Consider the following 27,984-nt stretch of genomic DNA (forward strand, 5'->3'; position numbering starts at 1 on the left):
CAACGAGAGTATCGAAGCGAGGAGGCACGCACACAAGCGAAAACCGCCGTCACGGACGACGATTCTTGCTTGTGTGCGTGCCCCACCGCTTTGATACTCTCATTGCAGCGGGCTCGATCTTTCATCACTGGTCTAGTTTCCACTGAAACATTAATTCACACCTAATGCGGCGTAGAATCAAATTTAAATCGATGGAAACGCATAAAAGGCGATTTTTGGCGATCGTATGGTACATATACCAAAGTGTACCAAACTATAATTTGAAGTCACTCGCACTATAGTTTGGTACACTTTGGTATATGTACCATACGATCGCCAAAAATCGCCCAAAATTGCGCTCATTTCACTTCTACTTCGATTTATAAGTACTCTACTTCCAATGGAAACGGAACATTAAATTTGATCTGTACCGGAGTGAAACCGAATTGAGGGTTTCGATGGAAACTAGACCACTGTGACCGAGTGGCCGCCTCATTCTTCTCCCTCCCAGAACACACACAGGCGATTTTGAAGGAGAGAGTCCCGCGTTTCGGTGTGTGTTACGTCTTGTACGATTATTATCTAAAACTTCACAATGCCGCTGGAAAATTTAGAAGAAGAGGGTTTGGAGAAGAACCCGAATCTCGAGTTGGCTCAAATGAAGTTTTTGCTGAGCCTTCCCGAGCACAAAGACGAACCTTTCCTGAAGACGAAACTTCTTGATGCCATCAAAAACGATAGTGAGATTGCATTTTTTCTGTTTTGTTGTATTTCAATTTTTAAAGATTTGATAGAAGTTTAAAAGAGTGTATATGAACAGATTCTTCTTTCACAGTATAACACCGTGTGTAATTCATTATCTGTCTACTAAATACATCATTATTGTTATTGTTAAAACATAACCTTCGAATCGCTGTCATTGTGATTCGTGCTCCAGTCTACTGATTGGAGCACGTTAAATATATCAGAGAAAAATTGCTTTTCGGTATATTTATTTATTTTATTTTTATTGTAGTTTATAGTTGAAAAAAAATGAAATTATCAAAATGATATTTTTAATAGACATGGCTCCGTTCTACGAAGAAGTTTGCAAAGATTTGGAGTGGGAAGTAGATGAAGCATTTCTTGCGACAATGAAGGCGCACAATGAGGAACAGTTGAAAAAACTGGATGATGCTATTGAAGACGCTGAGAAAAATTTAGGAGAAATGGAGGTTCGAGATGCCAATTTAAAGAAATCCGAATATCTCTGTCGAATAGGCGATAAGGAAGGTGCAATCTCAGCGTTTAGGAAAACCTATGACAAAACGGTATCGTTAGGGCATAGACTAGACATTGTGTTTCACAATATTAGAATCGGACTGTTCTACCTAGATCATGATCATGTCACGAGAAATATCGAAAAAGCTAAAAGGTAATTTGAAAAGATGATGATTTTTCACCATTTACTATGTGTATTTTTTTTTTAATGTAATCACTACTTTTGTAATTTACTTTACAGTTTGATAGAAGAAGGTGGCGACTGGGACAGACGAAATCGCTTGAAAGTCTATCAGGGAACATACTGCATAGCAGTTCGCAACTTCAAAGAGGCCGCAAACTTTTTCTTGGACACAATTAGCACGTTTACAAGTTACGAACTTATGGATTACAATACCTTTGTAAGATACACAGTATATCTGAGCATGATAAGTCTCCCGCGAAATGAGCTGAGAGACAAGATCATCAAAGGCTCCGAGATATTGGAGGTTCTTCACAGCAATCCAGATGTCAAGGATTATCTGTTTTCGTTGTACAACTGTCATTACGCGGACTTCTTCAAGAATCTCGGTAAATTGGATTGATAAGATTTCAATGTGTGTTGCTGTTGGAAGAGATGCCTGCGATTATTACTGTTGCGTTGTTTTAGCGCACGTTGAAGGTCTGCTACGACGAGATTACTTAGTATTCCCCCATTATCGGTATTACGTTCGGGAAATGAGAATTCTCGCTTACACTCAGTTGCTGGAATCTTACCGATCTTTGACTCTGCAGTACATGGCCGAAGCGTTTGGTGTTACAGTAGAATATATCGATCAGTAAGCGAAGTGTTTTTGCAATTCTAATAACGCTAATAAAATAACGACTGTATTTTATGTATAAATTATATAACTGTTATAATTAATTATGCGCTGTTTTCACAGGGAATTGTCACGTTTTATAGCAGCAGGTAGATTACACTGCAAAGTCGACCGAGTTGGCGGTGTAGTCGAAACGAATCGACCGGACAGCAAAAACTGGCAGTACCAAGCAATGGTGAAACAAGGAGATCTTCTGCTCAACAGGGTGCAGAAATTGTCGCGCGTTATTAATATTTAAGTCAGTAATATGTTAATATATTATCGCAAAGAAATACATCATGTTCTTAAATTTAACACGATTAAATTTGACCACTTAACATATTCGTTCATTATGTACATTTCTTTTAAAGAGCTTGTATATTCTGTTTTAGCTCCAGTTTTTGTAACGATAAAGAATCGGTAATTGTTTGCTCTTTTGTAAATGAAATATATTTTAAAATATTCCTCGAATATTGCTTAAGTTAAATAGCACCTTCGCTGCTCATCAAACATTAAAATGGAACATTCTGCATGTATATTTGTTTATTTTTTTAATTGTTATATGTTTTTGACGTGCACACGTAGCCAGCGGTTAGGCTTTTTTTTACTACATGATTCTGTTTATTATCCCTGCTCTTCGATTAGATTTGTGTTATTTCGTGTTGTCCACCACTAGATGACGCGTGCTACACTTTTTGAAGCAGTGTTCGTGTACCGCACGTTTAGATTTGGCACGTCAGCCACTTGACTGCATCTATATACACCTGTAACTCCGAAGAAAACACTCGGTATTTCTTCTTGTTTTATTCTATTTCTTCGAAAATCATTCGCGTTACGTCGCTGTTTCGGTCGCGCGAAGAAATCCGATCAATCGGTACTTCGCATTGTCAACCTTGTATGAACTTTGCATCGCTCTCGTCATCGTCCAAAAATACCGGTCGACGATAGAACACAGTCGAGCGGAAAACACACACCGGCGAATCAGTGATCGCGCTCTGTTTGAAGACGAGCGAGATCGTGTCACTACCTCGCCACGATGGACAAGCACAATTTCAAGGTGGGAAACGACCTGGAACTGCCACCGCTTCGCACCTTGGACGACTTCCTGTTGGAATCCGCACGCTTCCAGCTGCCGAATCTCAAGGACTTTGAGAAATGGGGCAAACGCGTGGTCAACAATCTTCTGTATTATCAGACCAATTACATGTTCATGTCCATCGTCATCTTTCTGATCGTTGGGTGAGTAGATTCCACACGTCCAACTCGAGCGGACTTATTCTTATCACGTTCTATGAATGATACATTGCATAATATATTTTTTCTGCTCGCGCATGTTAGTGCAGCAATTCTCAAATTTTCTTGGCTGGAAAGTTCTTCATTCGTTTCAATCAAAAATTTTGATTGTTTACATGATAAGACCGACGGTATAATTTAGAGTTGGCTCACTTTTAAAATGTGATGTATGAATCTTGAAAATTTGATGACAATATATTCTTTAAAAAATTGTTCATTTGAAAGAAATTATCGTATGGCTTATATTTAATGTGAGAATTTTGTATGTGTACAGATTGATTCATCCAGTTAAAATGTTACTTGGCACTATATACATGTTGATAATGCTGGGTGTATTTGCCTATGTATCCATGGAAGGTAGTGCAATACATACATTTAAAAGGCAACATCCCTCAGTCGGAATATTGGCCATAGTAGTTGCCGGATGTTTTGTAACATATGCTCTGGGATCTCTTATAGTTTTCATGCTGGGCATTCTGTTGCCTATCTGTGGTAAGATAGAGAGAATAATTGATATTTTATATTTTTTTAATGTGAATAGTACGATACACAAGCTTTGTTGAAAGTTACATAACTGGTGACTTTATTCATGTTTTTTTCATGGTAAGAAACTCAATATTGCGTTTTTTGTATTAATGTTTATAGCGACGTTTGTACATGCTTCGCTGAGATTAAGAAACATCAAGAACAAGATTGCAAACAAAATCGAAAGCATTGGTTTGACACGTACACCAATGGGCATTTTTCTGGAGCATCTTGGTATGGAAGAAGAATTTATTTCATAAATTTTTTTATATAATTTCTCATGATTTTTTAAGTCACACACATAGTAAGATAGATCGAGTGAAAATGCTTCGCAATCTAACAGTCTTATTATACACACGTGATAGATACTTCATATAACTTTTCATACCAATCCATAAACTTATGAAGCTTTGCTATTTTAAAATACTCCTTCACAAACTTGAAAGACACATTTCCTTCAATTATTATATTATCAATATACATTTTTTCTATAGGCAAATTAGACAATAGTAATCAACAATAGTAACAATCAGATTTCGACGCTTGAAAATTTAGTTTGAACGTAAAGTCGATATATCGTTGACTGTATAAAACTGTATTTTCTTACTTCTAGTCGTTAAATAATAACTACTGTGTACTTGTTATGTTTTAAATGCTTATATAAATATTTAATATATATTTAATGAAGAAAAATCTCAATATATTATATTTTGCTGATAAAATGAATGAAAGTCAAAAACTCATTATTTTTATTGACACAGTTCTTAATATTTTTTGAACATTTTCTCTAATTAATAACTTTATCGACTATATGTGTATATACATATGATATATAATGTATAATACTCAAAGCATATTTTGTCTTCGAATATACAATGTTTATTACTATAAAAAAGCATATATACTTAAGACATCTTGTAGCGTGTATATAGATGATATTAATTGCTATAAAATAGTATATTGTGCTAATACAAAATCTATAAAAAAAAAAAAAAAAATGAAGAGATTATCCTTATATATAATGTATTTAAACATGTATATGAATAAAAACACTTCAAAAATCTAAATAAGCCTTGATGCCGTGGTTCACGTTAGTCGTGGTCGATTTAATTTCTCACATAAAAATTTAAATTTGTATCCTTTTAGAATATTTGACTTTTTAATTTTTAATTTGATTTTAACTATTTCATTTATTTAGACTTTATTGTATCTTTATTGACTACTTAATTGTAACTCTTAAAATTTAACTTATATATATATTGACACATTATATATGTATGTACAAAGTTTGTAATCAATTTTCATAAATTTGAAATTTTCAGAAATCTTTCCTTGACTTTTGACACTCATGTTATTGTTTTGTTGGCTTTTTCTGGTTATTAGCATATGATCGCAAGTCTTTTGTTGATATGTTTATCGTAGATATGTAAAGTGTAAGATCAATTTTATTTTCTCTTGCAGAATATTTTTTTCTTGTAAACTATTGACGAAGTACATATTTCAAATTATTGTTGTTTAATTGACTGAAGATCATAATAAATGACCTCTGTGAGATTATTTATGAGATCTCATCAAATAAGTGGTTTTTTTAAACTCCGGATTTGATCGTGTAACTGAACGGTGAACCACGCATCAAGATTGATTTTGATTTTTGAATTTTATTTATATTTGAGGCCTGTTTCAATAAAATAAAAACACTTACATTAAAAACATTTCAATTATCTTTCTCATTTTTTAAAAGAACAATTAAGCATGTGTTATCTCCAGAATATAAATTATAATATAAATTACACACTACACATCACAAGTGCATTTTACAAAATCTGCATTTACTAATAGTATATTTATGATTTTCTTTTCCATCCATTTATATACGTCAGTAATTTGCTTCGTTTTATTTTATTAGCACATATCGAATTTTGCAACTAAAACGGAAGACATTGCAACTAAATTAATTATGATTATTATCCCTTACAGCTTACGTTTTTTTAGCACAGCAACTTGATTTATTTATAATGCTATTAAACTATATATCAGTTTTATATTATATCTAATATTTTGTTATTTCTAATTATATTTTTTTTCTCATTCCACTATACAGAAGATGTGACGGGTTTTACCTTGCGCGCACAGACATCACTCATGCAATCTTCACTCATGCAGCCTCACTAATATTCTGCTTTCGAATTGTACAGTAGATTAATGAGAACAGTGTTTCTTAGTAACCATTAATATTTATCGCTCTTATTGCTCTAATCGAAGTGCGGTGTTTGGCGCGGTACTTTATCATGACGAGATGAATTTTGTGATACATTTTAGAAATTGTTTAAATTGTTATTTTTTTTCTCTTTAACATTACAAGTAAAATAATTTATATATCTACTCCAATTTGACATATTTACTAATATACCAAATATTGTTTGTTATATTTCTGTGAAATACTTATATTGACACTATTTGTAATGTGAGAATATATATAAGTTTTAAGTAACGTATTGTAAAGTTAAAAAAAAAAAAAAATACAATTCGAACATACGTTACACATAATATTTGAAAAACTTAAAGTGACTGTATATTTGTATAACATATGTAACATATACACAATAGTTTTTTTTTTTTTAATCGATATAGAATATTATATAAATATGTACAAAAAAGAAAATTATATTATGTAAAAACACATGGCAATTAGGGTTTTGCTATATTATTTTGTTTTTTTATTGTATGAAGCTCACATCTTTTACCCTTCTGATCCTCTATGTACTGCCCCTTATAATCGTTAAAAATATTGATTAGATATATATATAAATGTGATATATTTATATGATATTTTACAGCTCTTCGTGTAACGCATGTACTTCGTTGTGCGAATAATCAATACATCTATTTTTATCGTGTAACGTTAAAAATGTATTTTTAATAAGTTTATTTTCTGACAAATAAAAACAGTACGAAATATCGAACTAATCATTAATGTCTTTTATCCAACAGATATCCATAATAAAATTGAGAAATTCTTTTTTTTATTATATATATTACAGAATTCTACACTTATTGGTTTTTTTTTTTTTTTTTTAATCAATGCATATTAGGATGTGAATGTGTGTGTGCGCGTGTGTGTGTGTGTGTTGCTGATATTGTATTGATATCATAATGAATATACTTACAATATGTATGTAATGCTATCTTAATTATATTTCGGCAGTTTTAACTTGAACTGATTATATCTCAATAAACCATTTAATAGCATATATATTAATGTATTTATGATGTAGCATATATGTGTATATATAGACATATATGTGTGATAAAACTTTGAATTTATCCGTTGTATGTCTTATTCATCTACTATATACACTGACCGCACTGAATCGTGATAAAAAATTCTCCGCGTGCCGCTTTACTTCTGTTCTCTGCAAATTAATTGCTTAAAGTTGAAAAAAATCAATCAATTAATTGAATTGCTTAAAGTTGAAAAAAAATCGAACAAAGATATTTTGTTCTCTTTTGTGGGACAATTCAGTATTGGTCAATGTATTTCACCGAGATCTTATTCGACACATATCTCGAATCACATTAACAAATATTTGTTCATTTTCGGAATAGTTTTACTACGTGTATCACAATTTTTATATATAAACAAAAACAAAAAAAGAAAACACAATTGTCAAGACGTAAATAGTCATTGTCACGTGCCGCTTGAAGATTTTGGACATATCGAGACGGCTGTTTGTATTATGGACGGCACTCACATGAGAGATTTGGAAACTTTAATAATAAAATTAATACAGCATTAAAGACGAAGAATGAAATATAAGATATAAAGTAACATCTACACTGTAACATATGCATAATCTAATAATTTGATCAAACACTGCTTGTCTTTCTATGTATAGCTCAGTTTCTTATCCTAAAAAATAAAACGATCACAAGAATGCGTTTTTTTTTTTTTTTTTTTTTTTTTTTTTAATGAAATGAACACTGTGTGGCAGTGCTTCTTATCGTTCATCTTTATAAAACGACGTCTAATTCGCGTAATAAGACGCGTACTTTTAATTGCGACTACATACCTATACATAAAAGAGACATTTAACTAATACGTTCATTCGCTAATTTTTTTCTTTTTAAGAAACAAAACTCAAGTCTAAACTTTTAACTATACACAGCACACAAATTTTATAAACATCTGTAGAAATATAGTAGAATAATATCGAGAGAGGTTTCAGGTGAATATTTTTTTCACTTGAAAGACATGTTAACAGTATGCAGTGGAAGCATTTGTTCGCGAGATATATTTTACTATATCTTCGTTATGAATACGGTGTTTGTTGGGAACAAGATAGTGTCCTGAAGACGAGTGTCTGAAGACAGCGCGCCGATGTTCGTCTTCGGGAATGGAACCAAAAAAGTATAATCCGTTGACGGAAATCCTATTTCTTCCATTTTAATTAGAAAATCCTGAAAAATATTACAATTATAGTACAAAGTTAACATCTCACAGTACAGTATTAAGTGAATATTTCGAACACGTACTTCTACGGTTTTTGTTGCGCGCATTGAAAATGTTTCTTTTGTACCACTTGGCAGTCGTAAGCACAGCCGCAGGAAAGGTTCATCACCTGAATTAAGGAATTATCGCTCATCGTAACAAAGAGGTAAGAAGAAAATGTTAAACAATATAAAACCACATGTATAACATTAAACTTACCTTCAACTTCAGCTGTATGCGAATGTAACTTCTCTACTTGTATCTCTTTTTCATCACATTCACCTTCATTCAGCTTCCTCTTTTTATTAATGGCAGTGCTACTGCTACTTGGAACACTTGAGCTTGTAATATCATTAGACGCTGCATTATCATTCTCTGTGTATGCACAACAATATAAACATTTAACAAAGTGTTGCGTGTAATATATATTTCACAAAATAAGTATTTGTATTTGAACACCAACCCGAATCCATGATATTTTCTGACATAAGTCTAGAAGTCTTACTACTAGGACCACAATCCTGAAACAAGAGAATGTTATAGAAGATGAGAACAATTAATCATATATAAAGATTATTTTAGTGAATAAACTTGAGTGTTACTAACATTCTTTGTTTGTTCAGCTAGAGGATTTCGTTTCGGAGGTGTTGAGGGAAAATTGTTCCAATCTTTAGAGTTGGATGTAACCTGTGTGGCGCTTTCCGGAGATGCGTGTGTGCTTAACAGATCATTTAAATCAGACATCAGACTATCCACAGTGATGGTGTTATAGGTTTTCATACATTCTCCTGTTCTAGGATCAACAATTGCCAAATAGGGATATCCCACAACATTATAGAAATCTATATAACGTCTTCCGTCTGATGTATTTGACAAAACCTAATTAAAAATACCAGATGCAACTTACTAAATGAAAGTATACGGTAAAATAAAGTGTACAACTTAATGCAGTCTAACATACTTGCCACAGGATAAAATGATCCTTTACAATGTCTTGTATTTGCTGATTTGACCACACATCTCTGTTAAGAATTTGACAGCTAAACTCTTGTGGATTTTGAACATTGACTAGCAACCAACGATTCAGGGTCTTGGCATGATCTCGCGCTTCCATGAAGGAACCCAAAAAGAGAATATCACATGGCGGACGAAACAAATCCTCCAATCGTTTTGATTTCTTTTGAGAAATCTGTTTTGTTCCCATGACTCTACGAGTCATTTCTTCTTCTTGTCGTTCTACATCAATATTGTTACATCTATAATCTATTCTGATGCATGCCACAACTTTATGTACATTTATTTATATGTATACTAAACATACGAGTTTCTACAGCAAAATCCCTGAATCTATCAAACACATTGTTTGACAATCGAGGAAATGAACACACTGGTTCAGGTGGCACCAATATTTCTTGAGTGGGCAGAATAGGAGCTCTCACTGGTGGTTCAGGATTCGCGTTCTCGGGCTCCAGTACCCTGCCGCCACCCTCAAACATTAAGCTGATTGCCATTTCGACGTTCCCATCGGCCAGTGCAAGGTACTGTTGAGCAGTTGCCTCGCTCTCTCCTGCATAAACATCAATAAATCATCGTTGATCGCATCTACTTACGTGACAAATTGTTGTTTCCAACACATTTTCAACACAGTTGCGATTTATTTAAATACAGAGAGGACACATGTGTTTACATCTAATGAACTAGTCTCATCGCACGTTGTTGCTTGTTGTTGTGCGAATTTAACCGCGACAGTTACCGTGAAACTTGCGAAACTTACCCGTCACCTCGATAAACTTGTCTACCAGTTCGCGATCCATTTTGAGATCTTGGAATTTAGAAGGATTTTTCTCACCGCGCAAGAAAAATACCTCTAAATCTCGATCTGCCTTCTCAAGACGCGCCGAATGGGACCCAATGACATCTCAGCCAATCTCGACTGCGATTTCGACGACGCTGCACATGCAACCGTACCGAATTTGCCAACAATTGATTAGTTAGGTTTTTCAAAAGGTGTGATCACGTGCGGTCAGATGGTGCCACCGTTTAATTTAAAAGTTGCAGTAGTTTTTTGTTTCATACACAAACACACACACACAAAAGAATAAAAAAACTGCAAGAAGGTATAATTGCGGAGAATTGATATATTGATTGACATTCGCTTAATTGGCACTTTTCTGGTTATCTACACAGAAATGACTTGCTTGATCGTACATTTTTGTACAGACGAGTTTTGCTTGTGCTTTTACACGTGAAGTTCCACCAATAATGTCTCAATAATATTTTAACAATAAAAAAAGTGCAACTTTATTGCTATGCATTACCGTCCTTGTCTTGTATTTCTTTCCTTTTACTTTTTTTTTTTTTATAGATCGCAAGGCAAGCATACAGAAAGAGAGAAAGAGAGAGAAAAAAAATGAAGAAGAAAACAATCTCTTTGCAACAACTAAACTTCGTACAGCACAGAAATAAGTATATGTCCAAGAAATAGTCGGAGTTCTCTATTTGCTACATGTTCTTATCATCTGTGATAAAATATCAGAAAACAAATCATCATTGATAAATCATGAATCACGCCATACGAGTGAAAGGTGAACGGCGGAGGGGACTGCGATACCGAGTTTAGTAGCAAATTTCTAAAGAACATGGAAATGTTCTGTGATCGCTGATCAGTATTGCGACGCGAATGTCACGCGCTTAACCTTTTCCATAACCTCAATTTTTTGCGTGATTAACATTTTGGCGGTAAGATTTATACTTTTAGTATTGAAAAAAAAAGACGATCAGAGAGAAAAACAGGTAGTGAGAGGAACAGGAAATATTAACGAGAAACGTTCGACGTGCATCAGAGATCAAGGATCAAGGATGGCAGCGCTCAGAAGAAGTAAGTTTTATTCATGAGTCATTATTAACACGTGTATTATGTCGTACACATAAAAAAGAACAGAATAATTGATAGAATTTATACTAACAGACATTTATAATAATAATACAAGTTATAAGAGATAATTGAAAAACAAAAGGGAGCTGGGACAAAACAAAATTAGACATTTAAAAAACTAGACACACGTAAGATAAAAAATAGCAATTTTAACGTCCGCGTGTTTTGCATACGTTAGGCCGTCACTTGTGACTGCTTACGTAAAACAAATGTTTGAATGAAGTGCTAAAAAAAAAAGAGACTGTGTAATTCATATAAATATAAATGCATTTTTTTACAATACGCACATACAAGTTTCTTTCCATTTTTTAACGAAATAATCAATAAAACAAATATTTATGTGTGTACGATAGTAAATAGTGCAATCTTCGTGCGCGTTAACTTGACCTCGTTGAGATAATAGCGGGATCAAATGAGACGCATTTTAAAAGAGAGCAACTCTCTCGTTTAATTACAGATAAAATTGAATCTCGTCGCGAGAGAGGGCGCGTGTTCTCTTCGAGATTATTAAAATTACGGCTTAATGCACATTATTGTTGTGCGAATAAATCTCGACGATAATATCGTATGATGTTGTGTTTTTACAGTTAATCTATCTTTCTTTCGTAATATCTAGAGAGCGCACAGAAAAAATTTCCACTTGTGCATGCAATTACAGTACAGAAATACTCAATTATGTATACATTGTATGCTAAATGCTATTGCGAGCGCGCGTAAATACACGCTTATTAATGAAAAACACACATGCACATAGATATCCTTTGTAATAAACCTTACAACTTCGGCTTGAAACAATTCATGTATTCGTTCCAAGTCAAGTTTTGTAGGTCAGTCTGTTTCTCGCTCGTTTTTTTTTTTTTGATTTTGTTTTTTAACTGTTTTACGGAGATTTTTTTAAAAATAAAGAAATTTTGAAAATTTTTTTAATATGTAAAAGTTATCAAAGAGACCTGTGATTATTTTATCGATAGTAGGAAAAGCATTAGATCACGAAAATCTTTTTGAAGAAAATCTTTGAACAATTTTAATGTCTTTTTTCGAACAAAAATGTCAAATCTGTCGCAGTTAAAAAATCTGCGTTGTATTACGTGTTAAAATAATTGTCTTATTACAAAGACAATAAAAAAAAACTAAGAACCAAACGGAATTACGAAAGAGCTTCCTTTGTGGTGTGTCACTGAACCGAATGAGCCAACGTCTCGAAATTTAGAGAAAGGCGCGCAGCCGTTCTAGATTTTGACACAACGCTTGTAATGAGTAATAAATGTGCAATGTAATAAATGCAATGCGTTCCAGTCAGTGTAATTTAGGCCAGCTCGGAAAGTAAACCCACCGTGAATTTCAAAGGCATGTGTAAACAACAATATTGCGCAAGTACAATTACGTGTGTAGTTGTGTCCAATCATTTGTAACCGTATGTCTTACGTAAGACGAATGTTTTAATAATATGCGAACATCGAAAGAGATACCGTATAATTTTGGAATAATAAATAAATGTATATTTAAATAAATTCATTTTTTATAACAAGTACACATATACGTAAAAGTGTTTTTCGATTATTTTACGAAATCATAATAAAAATAAATAATTATGTGTATAACAGTAGTTTATATAATTTTACTAAAAAAAATATGATCTAAATATTTTTACACTGAATTCTTGACGAGAAAAAAGTAATTTTTAAATCATTTTTAATCCTTATCATGTTGAATACTTATAAATCGTACGTTATGTCCTATGCGCGTTTTTCATATGACGTAGAACGAATTTGAATTTTAAAAGTGTCTTACGATCTTTTTGCCGATAGCGATCTTGTCATATACAATGTTAACAATTTGCTTTGTAAGAAAGTTTTAAATAATCTACCACGCAATGTTTTATCTCTACATAAACTTTCACGTAAAAAAAATGAAACGTTAACTTTAATATATAATTATTTCAAATAACAAATTTATATATTGGTAAAAAATTACACACACATAACACAATCGTATGCATAAAATATAATAATTATTCATGAGGAAAAAAACGTGGTTAAATTAATTAACTTTATTTTTTTCGCGCGTTTCCTTATTATTACTAAAATAATTCGCCACGCGACACACGGATGACGGTGCAAATTTCACAAACTTTGCTTGTTTGCGTGTTCTCAAAAGTTTTACTTTCGGTTGATTTTTTTAGTCAGGCTTCTCCTGTCGGCTCAGCTAAACTTTTTGGAAAATTGTGCGCTGTTACCAATCACTACAAAGAAATAATACGCAAAACAAGAGAAGTTGAAGAAAACTACAACGTAAAAATTGAGATGTAAAATAAGAATAAACAATTTTTTTTTAAATACTTTTTGTTACATCGAGTTTTCTTAATGGAGTAATTAAATTGAAAATCGAGCAATCTTGTTTTGACTAGAAGTTTCTTTGAAACACGTGAAGGTCAAAACATTTCTAAGATTACTTGACGATAAAGTTAATTACGTGACTGCATGTGTCAGAACTCGATCTTTTGAAACAAGAAATGCACTAAAGAAACTTGTTTGAGCGAGGCTCGTTGGCGTATACATTGATTTGCCAGTCATCGTCATCATAAAATGCACATATTACTGACGCATATCATACACATACAACGTACAATAGATACGCAATTTTATTTCAACTTCCGTGTACTTTTCATAAGCACGTGCATATAAAAAGAGAACCGTAATTACTGTATCGTGTATCGATTCCGAGATATTTCTATCAATTGGTACCAAATGATGCGGTGAACAATATTATAATATTTTTTTTATATAAAAAAATTATTTTATCTTTATTTTCATTTCTAATGTATTTTACATTAAAATATATTTATGTTTTTTTTAAATATATTTTAACGTACACTTCTTAATTCTGCGTTATTCCATCGATTTTATAATCATTAGTGCTAGCAGTTTAATTATTTTCCGTAATTGGATCATGAATGAAGACATATGTGTGTGTGCGCCTTATTCAAGAAAATCGAACATCTCGCTTCACATCTCTGTGTGTGACGATTACAGATATCAACTTTCATCACGTTACTACTCTTCACATCCTCGGTTGTTCATTACGTAAATTTGTTGTTACACAATGTCGCGTGATCATCGTTGCTCGAGATTGTCCGTCAGATTTATGTACATACAGACAGGTGTCTTGCTTTCCACTTGTCAGTGTTGTTCCAGCAACCTTTGACGTTTTTCAAAGTATCATCCGGAGAAGAGATTAATGTAAGTTTAGCATCGCGCATTGCGCGCGTCGCTAGAACACAGAGACTTTGTGACTCACAGTTGTATAAATTGTCGTCATGTAATTATCTTGATCTTTGGATCACACGCATTGTCGCAAATACCACGTACGCGCGAATTTTAATTGTGCAAACAGAAAAACATTTGAGTCATCCTTTTCGTCAACAAAAAATCTCGCAACATGAAAAGATACACATACACGATTACGCGATCGGAGATTCGCCGATACAAGAACTTATCGCACTTGGTCGCGTCAAGTTTGTAACTTATCTTTGCTGACTCTCTTGAAGTGTCATTAATAAAACTAAACTTCTTCATTTTTCTTCGCTCGCGATCTGTTGATATTTATACCTTCGACATGATGGAGAAATTCAAGAGTATTTTTATTTGCAGATAATGATTGTACGCGATTGGTTTATCGAAGGCTCTACACCGAGAGTCGGCAGTATCGCATCGCGAATATTTTACAATGGCACGACACGCGCGCAAAAATCCAACGGCATTTACAATCAGTCGTGGTTCTGCGAGTAAAGCGATAGGATTGTCAGAGAGGGATCAGCAAAGTGTGCCGACAAGTTATCGCGCGCGTAGCTTCTGACAGTGTCTTTTTTTTCCGCGCACAACACACTCCCGATTTGTGTTAAAAAAAAAATCATGAAATCCGTAAAATGTTTGTTCAGTAAGTTCGAAATTGCACTACATATATATTCTTATGCGACACAAAAAGAAGTGACAATTCGAACAAGACAATTGGAACACAACTCTTTGCGCAACAACAGCGCAAATAAAATTTGAAAGTAGTGAGGTGTAATAATAAATAATAAATAAATTACTCGATGAAAAAGTCAAGTCGTTTCGGGGGGGTTTTTTTTTCATTATTCAATTGTTTTTTAATTTTGTTTAGACGCAGTGAAAGCTGGCTTTTTGAACAAATCTATAAATTTAGAAACTGGTAATTAAAAGATGTCACAGTTACGTAGCGCTTATATTAAATAACATACGGTGGTGGTATATCTTATAATTTAAATATAAATGTCTTTTAATTTTCTGTTGGTTAAATGTAGATTTAAAAAATATAATGTAATTAAAAAAAGAAGTCTAAATATTACTAAAATAAGCGGCTTCGAAAATGTCTTCAACTTCGACCGGATCCGGATGAAATATGCGATCACGCGACATCTTAACATATGCTTTATATACACGCCGTTTTCAAGGTTACTTATTAGAGTGCACAGAAGATAATACTAATTAGTTGTTTTCTCTATTCTGTCGGTTTGTTGAGAAAAAATTTTTACGTGGAAATACAAGTCAAACATTTTTTTTTAAGTGTAAAAAATTGTGAATAAGTGAAAAAAATTTCTATATGTGAAAAAAATTGTTAAAATCATGAAACTATTTGATGAGTAGAGATTTTTTTTTTTTTTGTAATTATATATATATTATATGCATAGTTTTAAATACCGCAAAAAATATTTGCATAATTTTAGCTGATAAAAACTGGATGGACTATTTTATATTTTTTATGAATATTTTATTTAAGACGGACAAGTAAATATTGATATCATTATTTAACACATGTTGAAACGACCTTGCTGTAAGTGCACAATCAGGAGATTGCAAACGTCAGCCATTTTAATTTCATAATTATTTTACATATATATTTAAAAATAGCTGGCGTGATTTGTTCTTTAAAGAGTCTCTTTATCTGATTTACGTTATCTGTCTACAAATTTTACAGGAGTCATGTTTTCTTATTCTTTATGCTATTTGTTTTTTGAAACAAAAACATTCTATATAAAATACGTAGGTCGACACACGTATAGCGTCCGATTATTTTGCAAAAAATTTGCCTTTGTAAGCAAAACAAAATAGGAAAAACATTATGCACTTTATTTAAAATACAAACTTTTTTTCCGATTCCGAACGAGTCAAATTATTCTAAAAATTTTACATGCTCGTCGCTCTCATGTGTTAAACAATAAATCAATATTACTGCACGTTATTAGACTTACGTCATTTTGGAAATTTTACTTGAGAAAAGATTTGTTTTTAGACGGAACGAGCCGTCGTTATTGTACTTAATTGATATCTAACGTTCGTTACAGAGTCGTCGAGGGAGGACAGCCTGAAGTACATCAGGCAATCTCTGAAGTCGGAAGAAATGGACCATCTGGAGGGAACTCACTTCGACAGACTCATTCCGCACGTGTTTATAACTCTGGGAGCTTCTGTGAGAATATTATAAAAACTAAGTAAAATACAATAGTCAATCGTAATTTAATAACTGTGTTAAAATAAGCAATTTTTTCCACAAAAAAAAGGGTGATCTCGCCAAGAAAAAAATTTATCCGACTCTATGGTGGCTCTTCCGAGACAATCTTCTGCCAAAACCCACCGCCTTTGTCGGTTACGCTAGAAGCAAACTAACGATCGAACAATTGCGGGAAAAGTGTCATCCGTACATGAAAGTAAAATCGGACGAGGCGGAAAAGTACGAGGAGTTCTGGAAACTGAATCATTACGTGGCCGGGTCGTACGATTCGCAAAAGGACTTCGAGCTTTTGAATCGCGAAATACAGAAGTACGAAAAAGACGCCACCGATCACAGATTGTTTTATTTGGCACTACCACCGAGCGTGTTCGAGAGCGTTACGGTGCACATTAAAAATGTTTGTATGGGAAAGAAGTAAGTAAAATCTCTTTGAAAAAACACATTACAATAAAAATAAAGAACAAATATAAACCATAAAACTATAAAATACCAAATTAATGTGTGATCGAGAATTTTTCGCGAAGAATTTAATCAAACTGAAAAATTTCAGAGGTTGGACGAGAATAATAATCGAGAAGCCGTTCGGTCGCGACGCCGCCTCGTCGCAGAGGCTCTCCGATCATCTCGCGTCGCTGTTCACTGAGGAACAGATCTATCGTATCGATCATTATCTCGGCAAGGAGATGGTGCAGAACCTGATGACTCTGAGATTCGGGAACAGAGTGTTCAATCCGACGTGGAATAGGGACAACATAGCGTCGGTGCAGATCACCTTCAAGGAGCCGTTCGGAACTCAGGGCAGGGGCGGCTACTTCGACGAGTTCGGCATCATCCGTGACGTAATGCAGAATCACCTGCTGCAGATTCTGTCTCTGGTAGCTATGGAAAAACCCGCGTCTTGTCATCCGGATGATATTAGAAACGAGAAGGTGAAGGTTCTACGATGTATCAAGACTCTGGAACTCGATCAAGTTGTTCTGGGTCAATACGTTGGAGATCCAGACGCCGAGGATCCGGAGGCACGTTTGGGCTACTTGGACGATCCCACGGTGCCAGCTGGTTCTAACACGCCGACCTTCGCGTTCGCGGTGTTGAAAATAAACAACGAGAGATGGGACGGAGTGCCGTTCATTCTCAGATGTGGAAAAGGTAAGAAGATTTAACGAGATAGAAAAAGAAAATCAGACGTTTTTAGAGGTTTTTTGATCTAATCCAGGTTGCGCGTTATATTGTAGCTCTAAACGAACGTAAGGCAGAAGTCAGAATACAATATCAAGATGTGCCGGGTGATATCTTCGACGGAAAAGCGAAGAGAAATGAATTAGTCGTGAGAGTTCAGCCGGGCGAGGCGTTGTACATTAAAATGATGACAAAGTCGCCCGGCATTACGTTCGACATGGAAGAAACGGAACTGGATCTCACCTACGGCAGTAGATACAAGGTGAATTATAAAACAATTGAATTTTATTTTATACGATGCGACTGCAGTGAGTGTAGATGTCAAATACAGAATAATATTGAAATATCATGTATGTATATGTAAATCATTTTTTTTTTTTTTTTTTCAGGATTTAAAATTACCGGACGCTTACGAGAGATTAATCTTAGACGTATTTTGCGGCTCGCAAATGCACTTCGTACGGAACGACGAGTTGTACGAGGCGTGGCGGATATTCACGCCATTGCTTCATCAAATTGAAAACGAGAAAATTCAGCCAATTCCATACAAGTACGTTACGTGTTTGATGCAAAATTATAAAAGTTTCGTGTATAAGCGCGTTTGTCAACGTGTTGTGATTGTTTCATTAAAACATTTCAGATACGGATCCCGAGGACCGAAAGAAGCTGACGATATGGCGAAGGAGAACAATTTTGCTTATTACGGTTCGTACAAGTGGGTGAAACCGTGATATCAATTGTCCATTGCTCTGTGATACAAGATACAATTCCGCGAAGTACAAAAAATCCAGAAAAACTTACAATCTACTTATACAAGCGCAACACTTTTGTCACATTTCCAAAATTTTGACAGATTATTACATATATGTACATACGCAAGATATTTTTACAGCTATTTTTTATATATATTTATGTATGTATATTTATAATATGTATAACTCATGTTTTTCATGTTCAATTTTACTGTGATGAAGAAACAAATTTATACATCGTGTGTCTTATTCGAGATCGAGAAGAAAACTACGTGTCGAACTTTGAATCAGTTTTATTAAATCTCGACACAATTGAAACATATGGTGCCCAATCGCGATATTACTGTACAAGTATCATTGACAACGTAATAAATTGTACAGCGCTAGAGATCTGTGAGATTATTCAATTATACATTACTATAAATAAATAAGAGAAAGTTGAACTGCGAATTGTTTACCTATATTGTGAAAAAGAACTCCTCGCTCCGAGTGCGTATCAGATAAAGCAGCAACCGATCACATCCTGCGACAGCGCGCTAAGTTGCGCAATGTTTGGCTATTCAGCTCTCTCTTACGTAAGATTTATCTACACATGAGTACATAAATACAAATTGATGCGTGTCATGATTTACGATGTGAGAACCGAAGATATATATATATATATATGCGATAAGTATAATGTTTGTTATTTGTATCATCAAACAAATGCAGAAATAAGTCTCTGCGCGTCACGTACATCGAGATGTCGAGCGTTTATATATTCATTGCGATAGAGGAGAGGGGTCGAGGAGATGTGTAAAAACATATAAAATGTAAGAAATCGAATTTGGTGTGTCAAATGCCTGCAAACTTATGTACGTGATATACATATAAAACAGCTCGATCTACAGAAATCCGGCGACTTTTAACAACAGAAATCAGTATTTTATTAAAATTGTATCCTAAACACATAAATTCTATACGTATATATTTATATATATATATATATATATAAAAGAGAAGATTATTTAAAATTGAATATCTAAAGATAAAAAATTAACTACGAACACTATACGTTTGCATTGCACAAATTAAATATAAATAAATTAAAAAAAAAAAAAAAAAAAAAAAAAAAAAAAAAATCGAGATGTTACACCGTTTTCACAATTGAGTCTTCGTTAGATATTTTCCTAGATTAGGACCATTCACCGCGCGATATATCAAGTGCAACTTTGAAATTTCTGCGGTGTCAAGATATGGCAATGTTTCTTTCTTTATTCGTCTTTCTCGTTTGAACACTTCTTCACGTAAAAGTGTAATAATTCGTAAAAATGCTGCTATCTCATTCACAAGTCCTGTGATTTACAATGAAAATACGATTTCCATCATGTTTCAACACTAATCGCGGAACCTCTTAAATTTCACAAGCCGCAGGATCCAAAAGTTCGTCCCAGTTGATACTCCTTTGAAATACCTCTTGCTGCAACCACAGCTCGTAATGCTGCTTGAACTCTTCGGTCAGTTCTATCTTTGCGCCAAGTACTGAGGTTATCGACGCGTCAACCGGTTCCATCTCTTCGTCTCTCGGAGTGTTCGAGTATCGCCGATTATTGAATTGATCGACGCAGGTACGTAATTCGCATTCTTCAACTTGAAAGTCCCATGGCCGCGCTTCTAAATCTAATTCAAGGATAATTTCAATCAGTTAACGTGCAGCTATACGTTATACAATTTTCCTTGTCCCACATATTGATCTAAACAACTTCAATTTATTACCATTGCCGTATGCCCAGTCGTCATTTAAACGATGTCGGACCTTCGCATAAATGACGCTAATGGTTTTCATGTTTGTCTTTCTCCACTGCCGACCCAGATACTTCGTCTGCATTTTTAGCAATTTTAGAACATATAATTGCATCATTGCATGCCTGACTTTTAAAGTACGTTTTAAAATAGGCGCCGACTTGAACACAACTAACATCTGAAAATATCATTAATAAACTGAAATGACCTGTCATTAGTAATACGTCATTAATAATATACAATATATAAAAAAAATATTACGACAAAATTATATTGAATTTAATATGATATGTTTACCATTATCCTACTGTGTTTCCATTTGGTTAATTTGTTCAAAATTCTCAACAAATTGATACAGGAGAAAACGTTTCTCCACGAGAAAGTCTGAGTGTGACCAATCTCAAGACTTTCGGTAGTTAATTCCGGCTGATCGCCGATCACACACATGGGAAAGTCCAAAATAGGAATACTGTAACAATAAAAATTATTAGCTGTGCACAATTTTGGAAATTTAAAAATCGTCATCACGCTCCTACTTACACATTTTTCGCTTCGATATAAGCTATAATGTTCTGATTTAAAAACTTCAATACGAGAGGTATGCAGTTGGCAAATACCAAATGTTGTGACATAAATTCGAATTGATATATGTGATTCAGCTTGAAATGCTTAAGCAACAACAATAAAATTGCCGAAACGGCTTTAACAATTATCTCTTTGTGTCGGTTAACATCGATTCCCAATTTCATCGATTGCAACACCGTCATTCTAAAAACGTGATAAAAATATTGATATTTGGAATAATTAGATTAAAAAAAAAAGATATTTTTGAGAGGATGACAAGAGGATATCACGTATTAATATTGCGCATGTACCGTTGTAGTTTATCTAATACTCACGGCATTTCTTCCGGTAACACATCAGCCAGAATATTGATGCTATCCGTTTTGGCCTTGCTGGTTGGTGCAGCAGCGAGTAATATTTTCAGCAATGCGATCATATATTGCGGCAAATTCGGTAACATAGCTTGATACAAAATTTCTGTCGGTGTTTGACGAAGCGGTGGTTCTACAGTGCTCATCGGGTTTCTCGCTATTTCCTCTTCTTTTCGTATCTGTATCTCTGCCAGAGACGTGTACATGTGCTGAAATAAATTACAATATAATAATTAGTACATTGTTATCTGCAATATTATTAACAAAATTCAAAATACTACCTTTTTCAAGGTCGTGACACCTTCGTGAATCGGTTGAGGCAAACCCGCTAAACTTTCTCTGTCTCCTTGTAACTTGTAACCGACAAACTTCAATCTAGCGACTTCAAGGAAGGCGTCTACATCTTTCTGTCTCACTTTCGGTGTCCATGGTAAACCTGAGAGAGATAATATATCAGATTAATATCAAATGAAATTAACGCGTTATTTAATTACTACAAAAAAATATTACCTTTTCCTTTCACAATTTGCGGATTAAAAGTCTGTCCTATTTGCGACGGATTATTTTCTTCATAATATGATTGATTCCAGCTGCTTCCAGCAGGACCGCAGAATATAATCAGTTCGCCATCTCCCTCGTTTGTTGTAGAGTTATTTGTAGGTTCCCCACCTTCGTATTCCATTCCCAGACCTGGATCATCCAACGAGCTCTGCTTCATCAAACTCTGAAAATACATTGAAGAATTAACAATTGCGAAATCACTGTGATACGAGCAAGCGCTTAATAAATTACCCGTCGAAAGGGTCGATTGTTTCTTTTCTGATTTTGCGTTTCTAACAAATCTGCCGCGCTCATAGGCGGTGAACTGGCTCTCATTGTTCTGGCGACTTCAATAGTGTCTTCCTGTATCGTATCGAGATCAGCCTCCTGACGATACTGTTTCTTCAGCTCTCTGAGCGTGTCGATACCACCAAGAGAAACTAAAATCAACTTCCACAAGAGCAAAAGAACTTTTTTCATAGGAAAATGTGGCGCAGAGCCACTGCAGAAGCATGTCACCATGCCGAGAAGTTTAATGATCAATAATTCTTCTCCGTATGGATTCACTACAAAAAAAAAAAAAATATTGATTCATTAACATTTCACGCGAAACATCTACATCTAGTTTCTCGAAAGATTAAAAAAATTTGCATGTACATCACGAACACAATCGTACCAAGATCTTCCTTGAAAGCTTCCACATTTTCCTTGTATTCACTGTGCTCGATGTTTCGTAATTCCTCTCTCATAACTTCTGTGATAATATACAAAACGGACAAGATGACTCGTAAGTCTATCGAGTCAGCAAGACTTACAGCTAGCTTTCTCATTGCTGAGGTAGCAGTTGTGCTATTTCTGTAAAGATTATTATTTTAGAAGAACCTGTGCAAACGCCTAGCATTTTATATATACATATGTATATAAATGTGATCTTACTCAATCTCAATATTTAGCAGTTCAACAAACGCTGGAAAAATGCCAGCTTCATAGAGTATCATTACATTTGTCCTAGTCCAGTCTTGTTGTTCCTTGTCAGACTGTACCTCAGCCCAACAACCCTGAGCTAAATAGAGAATACAACGCGCCGCCTTCATTCTGAGCTGCTTATTGGATACCTCCAACTGATCCAGTAACTTGTGCACTATTGACTTCTGCTGGGGTCTGGTCAAATTTTGCCACCAGGGTCGCAATTTGTACCATTCCATTTGATCTTCGAATGCCTGAATTTTTAATACAAAGTTTATTAAAACATTGTCACTTCTGAAAATTTCCTTTCACTTTATTTATCTTCTGAAAAATGCTTTGTTGAAATGCTTGAGAATACCTTGAGATTAAGTTGCAGCTCATACTGCTCTGTGTAGCTGTACAACTCAGCAATCTCATTAGCATGGGAATCAGTATCGTCGTAAACAAATTCCAGGTCAGTTGTTTTGTTGTTTTCCTGAAATAACAATAAAATTGCAATACAAATGTATCATTGGAGAGATATTGATAACTATTCAATTGATATGTACAGCTTCTATCCCATGTTGTAAATGCAACTATCACTGTTACAGCACCCACACAAGCTACTATAAAGCTACAATAAAAAAAAATACTCCCTAAAAATGTGAACTTAAAGTATGAAATTAAATAAACGTAAAGCAAGAGCTGATTCATGAAAAGAGCATTTTTTCTATATTGCGTCTTTCTAGATATATTCTATTGCTGATTGCTGAAGTCAGTAACATATCGCCGTATAATACGTGGATTCCGCCGAGAAAGGAAAATAGGTTAGACGAAAAACGCAAACGAGCACCAAGTTTGTAATTACTCGGTACGTTTCACGGAATCCCGTTGGTATTTTTTCAAAAGCGCGTGTGTTCGATAAAACTCACATCGTTACTAGGTACACGACGATGGGAGTGCGTAGCACCACTATGGGGAGAATCACGCTTGCCGTTCCCGTTCGGATCCATCAGTAGTGTATCCAACATCTCTCTCTTTCTCTGTTGGGACACGCCACAGACGAGATGCGAGCCTGTATCCTTCTCGTTTTCGACTGTAGACTACACAGACATCCGCGTCATCGCACAAAGTGGAAGAAAGTCCGACGGCATTTGCTCACGTCCCAATCGTACACGGCCGGACACGCAGAATGCGCTCTGTTTGTTTCCCACTTACGTCACTTTCCAACTCGCGCTGCTTACCGGACGTATTCGTTTTCGCGAACGTCGATAACACACGACGTTACACACGCGTTTCTTTTCAATTTTGTATTGTCAAGTCACCGTGTCAGAAAGCGGATGCACATTGCATCACGACAGTAAGATGCGATGACAAATCTATATCGCGGTTAACAAGATTTCTCCTACGTAAGCGAACGCGAGAAAACACATGTTACGTATTACGTATGTGTAAACGTACGTAATGTAATGTATACGAATGTTACGCATATATTGTGCGGCAATTAAGAGAAAGAGAGTTTTGTTTTTAGCACAGTGCGAAGTATCGAGGGATATAAAAAAGAATCAGAAAATATATGACACATTTGTTTAGAAAATATTAACAACTTATATATGTATTTCATGAATAAACTGGCATATTTATTGACAGGAATGAAAGTTTAGACAATTTCTCATTTTTCTTCTATTGCGTTCTGTTTCAGTTTTAGCTGTTTTATTTAAAGAGCGGTAAGATACTATCTGGGAGATAAAAAAAAACAAAAAAAAAAAAAAAGACAGAAAGTATAATTCAGAACAAAGAACAACACTCTCTACCATGCGATTTCATCCGCTTGCAATCCGATGACAGAGCTTCTAGAATACAAATGTATGAAGAAAACAACGTAAAAGAACTTTTTTGAACAAATTATTTGTATTTAATTTAGTTCTTCCTTAGAATATTTTACATGCATACAAATGTTCCACATTGGAACCCTAAGTTTCAACACTAACAAATTACAAGACAGAGACAAGAGAGAAAATTATATAATTTTATCTACTTTAACACAAAAAAAAAGTACAACAAAATGTATAACAAAAATTGAAATTGACACACAAAAGCAACTTTTTTCTCTACTTGTGTGACATTCAAGTTTTTATTGTACGTATATATACAACTCACACAGGTTTAATACTTTTTATAACAAACTAAAATATACATACGAGTTTACTACAGAACTAGCACAGTAACAAATAAATAAAATGCATTCAATATATATACATAATGTACATTTATGTACTCTCTCTCCATCCTTACCATATTTAACCTAAAATCACTTTAACAATGAACACTTTATACAGATGCCGAGTAAGTCTGAACACAGGCTATAGCGCACATTAAATATTTCTGTGTGAAAGAAAAAAAAAAGAAAATAAACACTCAACAAAGAATCTTCCAGGTGTCTGAATTTCCCATAACTAAATATCGCTCATGACGTTCGTGAGCATGCATAATTGTCGACACAACCAAGTGAATTTAATACTCCGACATTGTATCGATGAGAGATGAAGTGACAGAATTCTAGTCTTTCTTTATACACCTTCCAACAGGTTTACACGTCCGCGCATCCATAATTCACGTCACGTGCATTATAGGTTTTCAGTGCTGAGTAGTGAGTTTTGAAACCGCACGGTCAATTCGATTAATCGACTCTAAATCCGGCCAATCGATAATAAGCAATCGCAATGCGATAGATCGAATCGATCTTCGACTTTCGCGAGCGATTCGACAGGGTTTTTCAAGGATTTTGATGTATTATTGCGTTGGTAGCGACAGCTTCCATTTTGAAGGGCATCCCGGCTCCGTTTATTGTTGTCTGCGTCTCGTTGTTCCGGTCGATTACGACGTGTGTTTTGAAATTTTGAAAAGGATAAAAGCTCATTCTCGTCGTGGGATACGGTTGTACTGTACGACGGGAGCTCGCGGGAGCAAAAATGCAAGGCACAATAATCGAAAATCTGAGCGGCAAAAAGCTCTCGGTTCTGGTGATGCTTTTGATAATCGGGCAAATAGTTTGCTTTTTGATAGGCGGTTTAATCGGTAAGTTGAAAGCGTTGCTTAAACGGATTTCTCTGTTTCGGTTAAAACATCGTTACATGTTTGTATATCACTGTTTTTTTTTTTTCACGTAAATACACATCACATGTATAAGTACTAAAAGTATTGTAAATATATATTTATTTCTCGTTTTATATTCTTTATTTTATTTTATATATTTTTGTAGCTTATTCTTAAACAATTAAATGATGCTTTTATTAAATCAAACTTAATCATAATCGCAGCAATCTTGTTTATGTTATAAATTTGTTGTTTTATTGTATATTTATTATTTGTAATAAATTTATATTATCTATAAAACACACAAAGTTTTATAGTGTGTATTAAAATAAAAAAATATAATATTGGAAGAAAAAAATGAAGATATGTAAGATATAAATTGTTTTATGAGTTTAAGTAAAGAAAATTGAAAAAAATATATATTTTTTTTAAGCACCTACACCTGCCAGCAGCCAAAATATTCTTGGCACCCCATGCAAAGATGTTAGTGTGAATGGATCTGATAATAACAAATGGTTTTACTCAAGAGGAAAAGGTTCTTGTACCTCAGTTGACACACATCAGTACAGTTTTGACAATTATGGACAACCTTATGAAATTGTATACGCATTTCAGGTACATAATTTAAGAAATGACATTTTTATATACGGCAGTATCACAAAGATTAAAACCTAAAATTTAACATAAAAATTTATATTATTTTTAGATGCCTGTGCCTCGGAGCAACATGCAACTTGATTATTCTAGATGGCAACAAAATTTGATAGGTGTTCTACAAGTGGACATATCTTATACCAGCCAGATTCAAATTGGTAACTGTATCTCTATTGATATAAAATTATTAATAACTGCTTTTCTGACATAAATGCATCTTGCAGCTTCTAGAACAAAGATAACATTGGATGCACGACTGGCATATCGAAACAAGGGCGACTCTGATGATGCCTGGAAACCGTACGCATCTTCTGTTGTGGAGAGAAATCTAGATTGCAGCATAGATAAGGTATATGCAATTTCTCTCGTCGTATTATATTATTCTTACAGAGTTCCAATGTTTGTGCGAACATAAAATTTAATATTTTCTAGCCATTGGAGCACTACAATTACAATTGTAGTGTCATGCCTCTGTTTGAGTTGGGATCTTTGCATCATGATTATTATCTGTTAAACATCCGTCTTCCTTCCGATCCCGACAAAAACCAAGGATTGGGACATATTGTTGATTTATGGCTTACGGTGAGTATTAAAGTAACAGGAAAATTAAAATAATATTGTTAACAAAATATTTTGAGTATATAATAAAAATTATTTGAGGCACTTTTATTTATTACAGGCCATAAATCAAAATGGTGGATTCACAAAAGTGTGGGTTAGTCTGAAGACTATTTATTTCCCGATAGTCCTTGGCGTTCTTGTTTGGTATTGGAGGAGGGTGTACATGTTATCTAGATCGCCTGCACTCTTGGAGTACATGCTCTTGATTTTGGGTTCTGCTTTAACATTTTTAAACCGTATGTTACATTTTGTGCTTTTTATAATGTTACTTCAATATCTTTGTTTTTATCAATAATTGTAATAATCGTCATGTTGTATTTTTAGTACCCTTGGAATATTTAACACTCGCTTTTGATATGCCGTTTATGCTTTTGCTCGGTGACATTCGACAGGGAGTGTTCTACGCAACACTGTTGTCATTCTGGCTTGTATTTGCCGGCGAACATTTAATGGTGAGAAAAATTGTATTTAAGGTAGTTATTGAGCCTCAGTGGAGCTCATCCACTTGTACTTGTGGCGTACCAACAAGTAAGTGTAGAAAGTAAAGAAAAAATTGAGCACCACTGACACGCACACACAGAGTTCAGCATATATGTGTACACATACACATGTATAAACTTATCATCGTGAA

At 34.3% G+C, this 27,984-nt stretch overlaps 6 protein-coding genes across 11 annotated transcripts in view; 4 read left to right on the forward strand and 2 right to left on the reverse strand.

The window, feature by feature from the left end:
• The first annotated feature begins 371 nt into the window (after window positions 1-371).
• LOC109860490 (26S proteasome non-ATPase regulatory subunit 6) lies at window positions 372-2,549 on the forward strand. Its single transcript, XM_020439595.1, has 5 exons — window positions 372-719; window positions 1,042-1,393; window positions 1,481-1,809; window positions 1,889-2,057; window positions 2,163-2,549. The coding sequence occupies exons 1-5, from the start codon at window positions 575-577 to the stop codon at window positions 2,335-2,337; spliced, it is 1,170 nt and encodes a 389-aa protein (XP_020295184.1). The 5' UTR covers window positions 372-574; the 3' UTR covers window positions 2,338-2,549.
• A 211-nt stretch (window positions 2,550-2,760) lies between these two features.
• Window positions 2,761-6,432, forward strand: LOC109860491 (PRA1 family protein 2). The gene is made up of 4 exons (XM_020439596.1): window positions 2,761-3,317; window positions 3,646-3,863; window positions 4,017-4,130; window positions 5,998-6,432. Exons 1-4 carry the CDS (start codon window positions 3,115-3,117, stop codon window positions 6,066-6,068), a joined length of 606 nt encoding a protein of 201 aa, XP_020295185.1. The 5' UTR covers window positions 2,761-3,114; the 3' UTR covers window positions 6,069-6,432.
• Window positions 6,433-7,846: 1,414 nt separating this feature from the next.
• On the reverse strand, window positions 7,847-10,376 carry LOC109860488 (UBX domain-containing protein 7). The gene is made up of 8 exons (XM_020439593.1): window positions 10,160-10,376; window positions 9,707-9,952; window positions 9,347-9,621; window positions 8,992-9,264; window positions 8,849-8,906; window positions 8,605-8,760; window positions 8,430-8,515; window positions 7,847-8,354 (listed from the first exon to the last, which is right to left on the reverse strand). The coding sequence occupies exons 1-8, from the start codon at window positions 10,197-10,199 to the stop codon at window positions 8,196-8,198; spliced, it is 1,293 nt and encodes a 430-aa protein (XP_020295182.1). The 5' UTR covers window positions 10,200-10,376; the 3' UTR covers window positions 7,847-8,195.
• Window positions 10,377-10,815: 439 nt separating this feature from the next.
• On the forward strand, window positions 10,816-19,170 carry LOC109860486 (glucose-6-phosphate 1-dehydrogenase). 3 transcript variants are annotated; one of them, XM_020439588.1, is made up of 8 exons: window positions 14,973-15,256; window positions 15,482-15,529; window positions 16,683-16,807; window positions 16,899-17,263; window positions 17,400-17,998; window positions 18,085-18,290; window positions 18,418-18,578; window positions 18,669-19,170. In XM_020439588.1, the coding sequence occupies exons 1-8, from the start codon at window positions 15,232-15,234 to the stop codon at window positions 18,757-18,759; spliced, it is 1,620 nt and encodes a 539-aa protein (XP_020295177.1). In that variant the 5' UTR covers window positions 14,973-15,231; the 3' UTR covers window positions 18,760-19,170. The 3 variants fall into 3 exon arrangements, with proteins under 3 accessions (XP_020295179.1, XP_020295177.1, XP_020295178.1); XM_020439590.1 differs by lacking the exons at window positions 14,973-15,256; window positions 15,482-15,529 and adding an exon at window positions 10,816-11,263; XM_020439589.1 differs by lacking the exon at window positions 15,482-15,529 and having other exon boundaries at window positions 14,978-15,256.
• A 155-nt stretch (window positions 19,171-19,325) lies between these two features.
• LOC109860484 (striatin-interacting protein 1) lies at window positions 19,326-25,529 on the reverse strand. 4 transcript variants are annotated; one of them, XM_020439586.1, is made up of 13 exons: window positions 25,278-25,529; window positions 23,915-24,361; window positions 23,362-23,478; window positions 22,974-23,257; window positions 22,714-22,892; window positions 22,290-22,603; window positions 22,008-22,221; window positions 21,779-21,933; window positions 21,462-21,706; window positions 21,103-21,330; window positions 20,860-21,031; window positions 20,536-20,740; window positions 19,326-20,439 (listed from the first exon to the last, which is right to left on the reverse strand). In XM_020439586.1, exons 2-13 carry the CDS (start codon window positions 24,011-24,013, stop codon window positions 20,174-20,176), a joined length of 2,478 nt encoding a protein of 825 aa, XP_020295175.1. In that variant the 5' UTR covers window positions 24,014-24,361; window positions 25,278-25,529; the 3' UTR covers window positions 19,326-20,173. The 4 variants fall into 4 exon arrangements, with proteins under 4 accessions (XP_020295175.1, XP_020295174.1, XP_020295173.1 ...); XM_020439585.1 differs by having other exon boundaries at window positions 23,915-24,387; XM_020439584.1 differs by having other exon boundaries at window positions 23,915-24,835.
• A 269-nt stretch (window positions 25,530-25,798) lies between these two features.
• Window positions 25,799-27,984, forward strand: part of LOC109860487 (protein wntless) — a 4,917-nt gene continuing 2,731 nt past the window's right edge. Inside the window, exons 1-7 of the mRNA XM_020439591.1 lie at window positions 25,799-26,060; window positions 26,512-26,693; window positions 26,785-26,890; window positions 26,957-27,081; window positions 27,165-27,314; window positions 27,412-27,589; window positions 27,678-27,805. Coding sequence (XP_020295180.1) covers window positions 25,955-26,060; window positions 26,512-26,693; window positions 26,785-26,890; window positions 26,957-27,081; window positions 27,165-27,314; window positions 27,412-27,589; window positions 27,678-27,805 — 975 coding nt within the window. The 5' untranslated portion in view covers window positions 25,799-25,954. The remainder of the gene's footprint in view (window positions 26,061-26,511; window positions 26,694-26,784; window positions 26,891-26,956; window positions 27,082-27,164; window positions 27,315-27,411; window positions 27,590-27,677; window positions 27,806-27,984) is intronic.

The sequence above is a fragment of the Pseudomyrmex gracilis genome, unplaced genomic scaffold (assembly GCF_002006095.1).
Source record: "Pseudomyrmex gracilis isolate BER0280 unplaced genomic scaffold, ASM200609v1 scaffold_399, whole genome shotgun sequence".
In the NCBI taxonomy this organism is placed as follows: Eukaryota; Metazoa; Arthropoda; class Insecta; order Hymenoptera; family Formicidae; genus Pseudomyrmex; species Pseudomyrmex gracilis.

Bases quoted from the DNA above. Each gene is read 5' to 3' on its own strand.
- LOC109860488 (XM_020439593.1), bottom strand. From the start codon at position 10,199: ATGGATCGCGAACTGGTAGACAAGTTTATCGAGGTGACGG. The intron at 9,953-10,159 runs GTAAGTTTCGCA...ATGTTTATGCAG, and splicing joins CAAGTTTATCGAGGTGACGG to GAGAGAGCGAGGCAACTGCT. The intron at 9,622-9,706 runs GTATGTTTAGTA...ATATTGATGTAG, and splicing joins GGATTTTGCTGTAGAAACTC to AACGACAAGAAGAAGAAATG.
- LOC109860484 (XM_020439586.1), bottom strand. From the start codon at position 24,013: ATGTTGGATACACTACTGATGGATCCGAACGGGAACGGCAAGCGTGAT. The intron at 21,331-21,461 runs GTGAGTATTAGA...TCACGTTTTTAG, and splicing joins GTGTTACCGGAAGAAATGCC to AATGACGGTGTTGCAATCGA. The intron at 21,032-21,102 runs GTAAGTAGGAGC...TTATTGTTACAG, and splicing joins TATATCGAAGCGAAAAATGT to TATTCCTATTTTGGACTTTC.
- LOC109860486 (XM_020439588.1), top strand. From the start codon at position 15,232: ATGAAATCCGTAAAATGTTTGTTCA. The intron at 15,530-16,682 runs GTAATTAAAAGA...CGTTCGTTACAG, and splicing joins ATCTATAAATTTAGAAACTG to AGTCGTCGAGGGAGGACAGC. The intron at 17,999-18,084 runs GTAAGAAGATTT...GTTATATTGTAG, and splicing joins CATTCTCAGATGTGGAAAAG to CTCTAAACGAACGTAAGGCA.
- LOC109860490 (XM_020439595.1), top strand. From the start codon at position 575: ATGCCGCTGGAAAATTTAGAAGAAGAGGGTTTGGAGAAGAACCCGAAT. The intron at 1,394-1,480 runs GTAATTTGAAAA...TTTACTTTACAG, and splicing joins AATATCGAAAAAGCTAAAAG to TTTGATAGAAGAAGGTGGCG. The intron at 2,058-2,162 runs GTAAGCGAAGTG...CTGTTTTCACAG, and splicing joins ACAGTAGAATATATCGATCA to GGAATTGTCACGTTTTATAG.
- LOC109860491 (XM_020439596.1), top strand. From the start codon at position 3,115: ATGGACAAGCACAATTTCAAGGTGGGAAACGACCTGGAACTGCCACCG. The intron at 3,318-3,645 runs GTGAGTAGATTC...GTATGTGTACAG, and splicing joins GTCATCTTTCTGATCGTTGG to ATTGATTCATCCAGTTAAAA. The intron at 4,131-5,997 runs GTATGGAAGAAG...TCCACTATACAG, and splicing joins CATTTTTCTGGAGCATCTTG to AAGATGTGACGGGTTTTACC.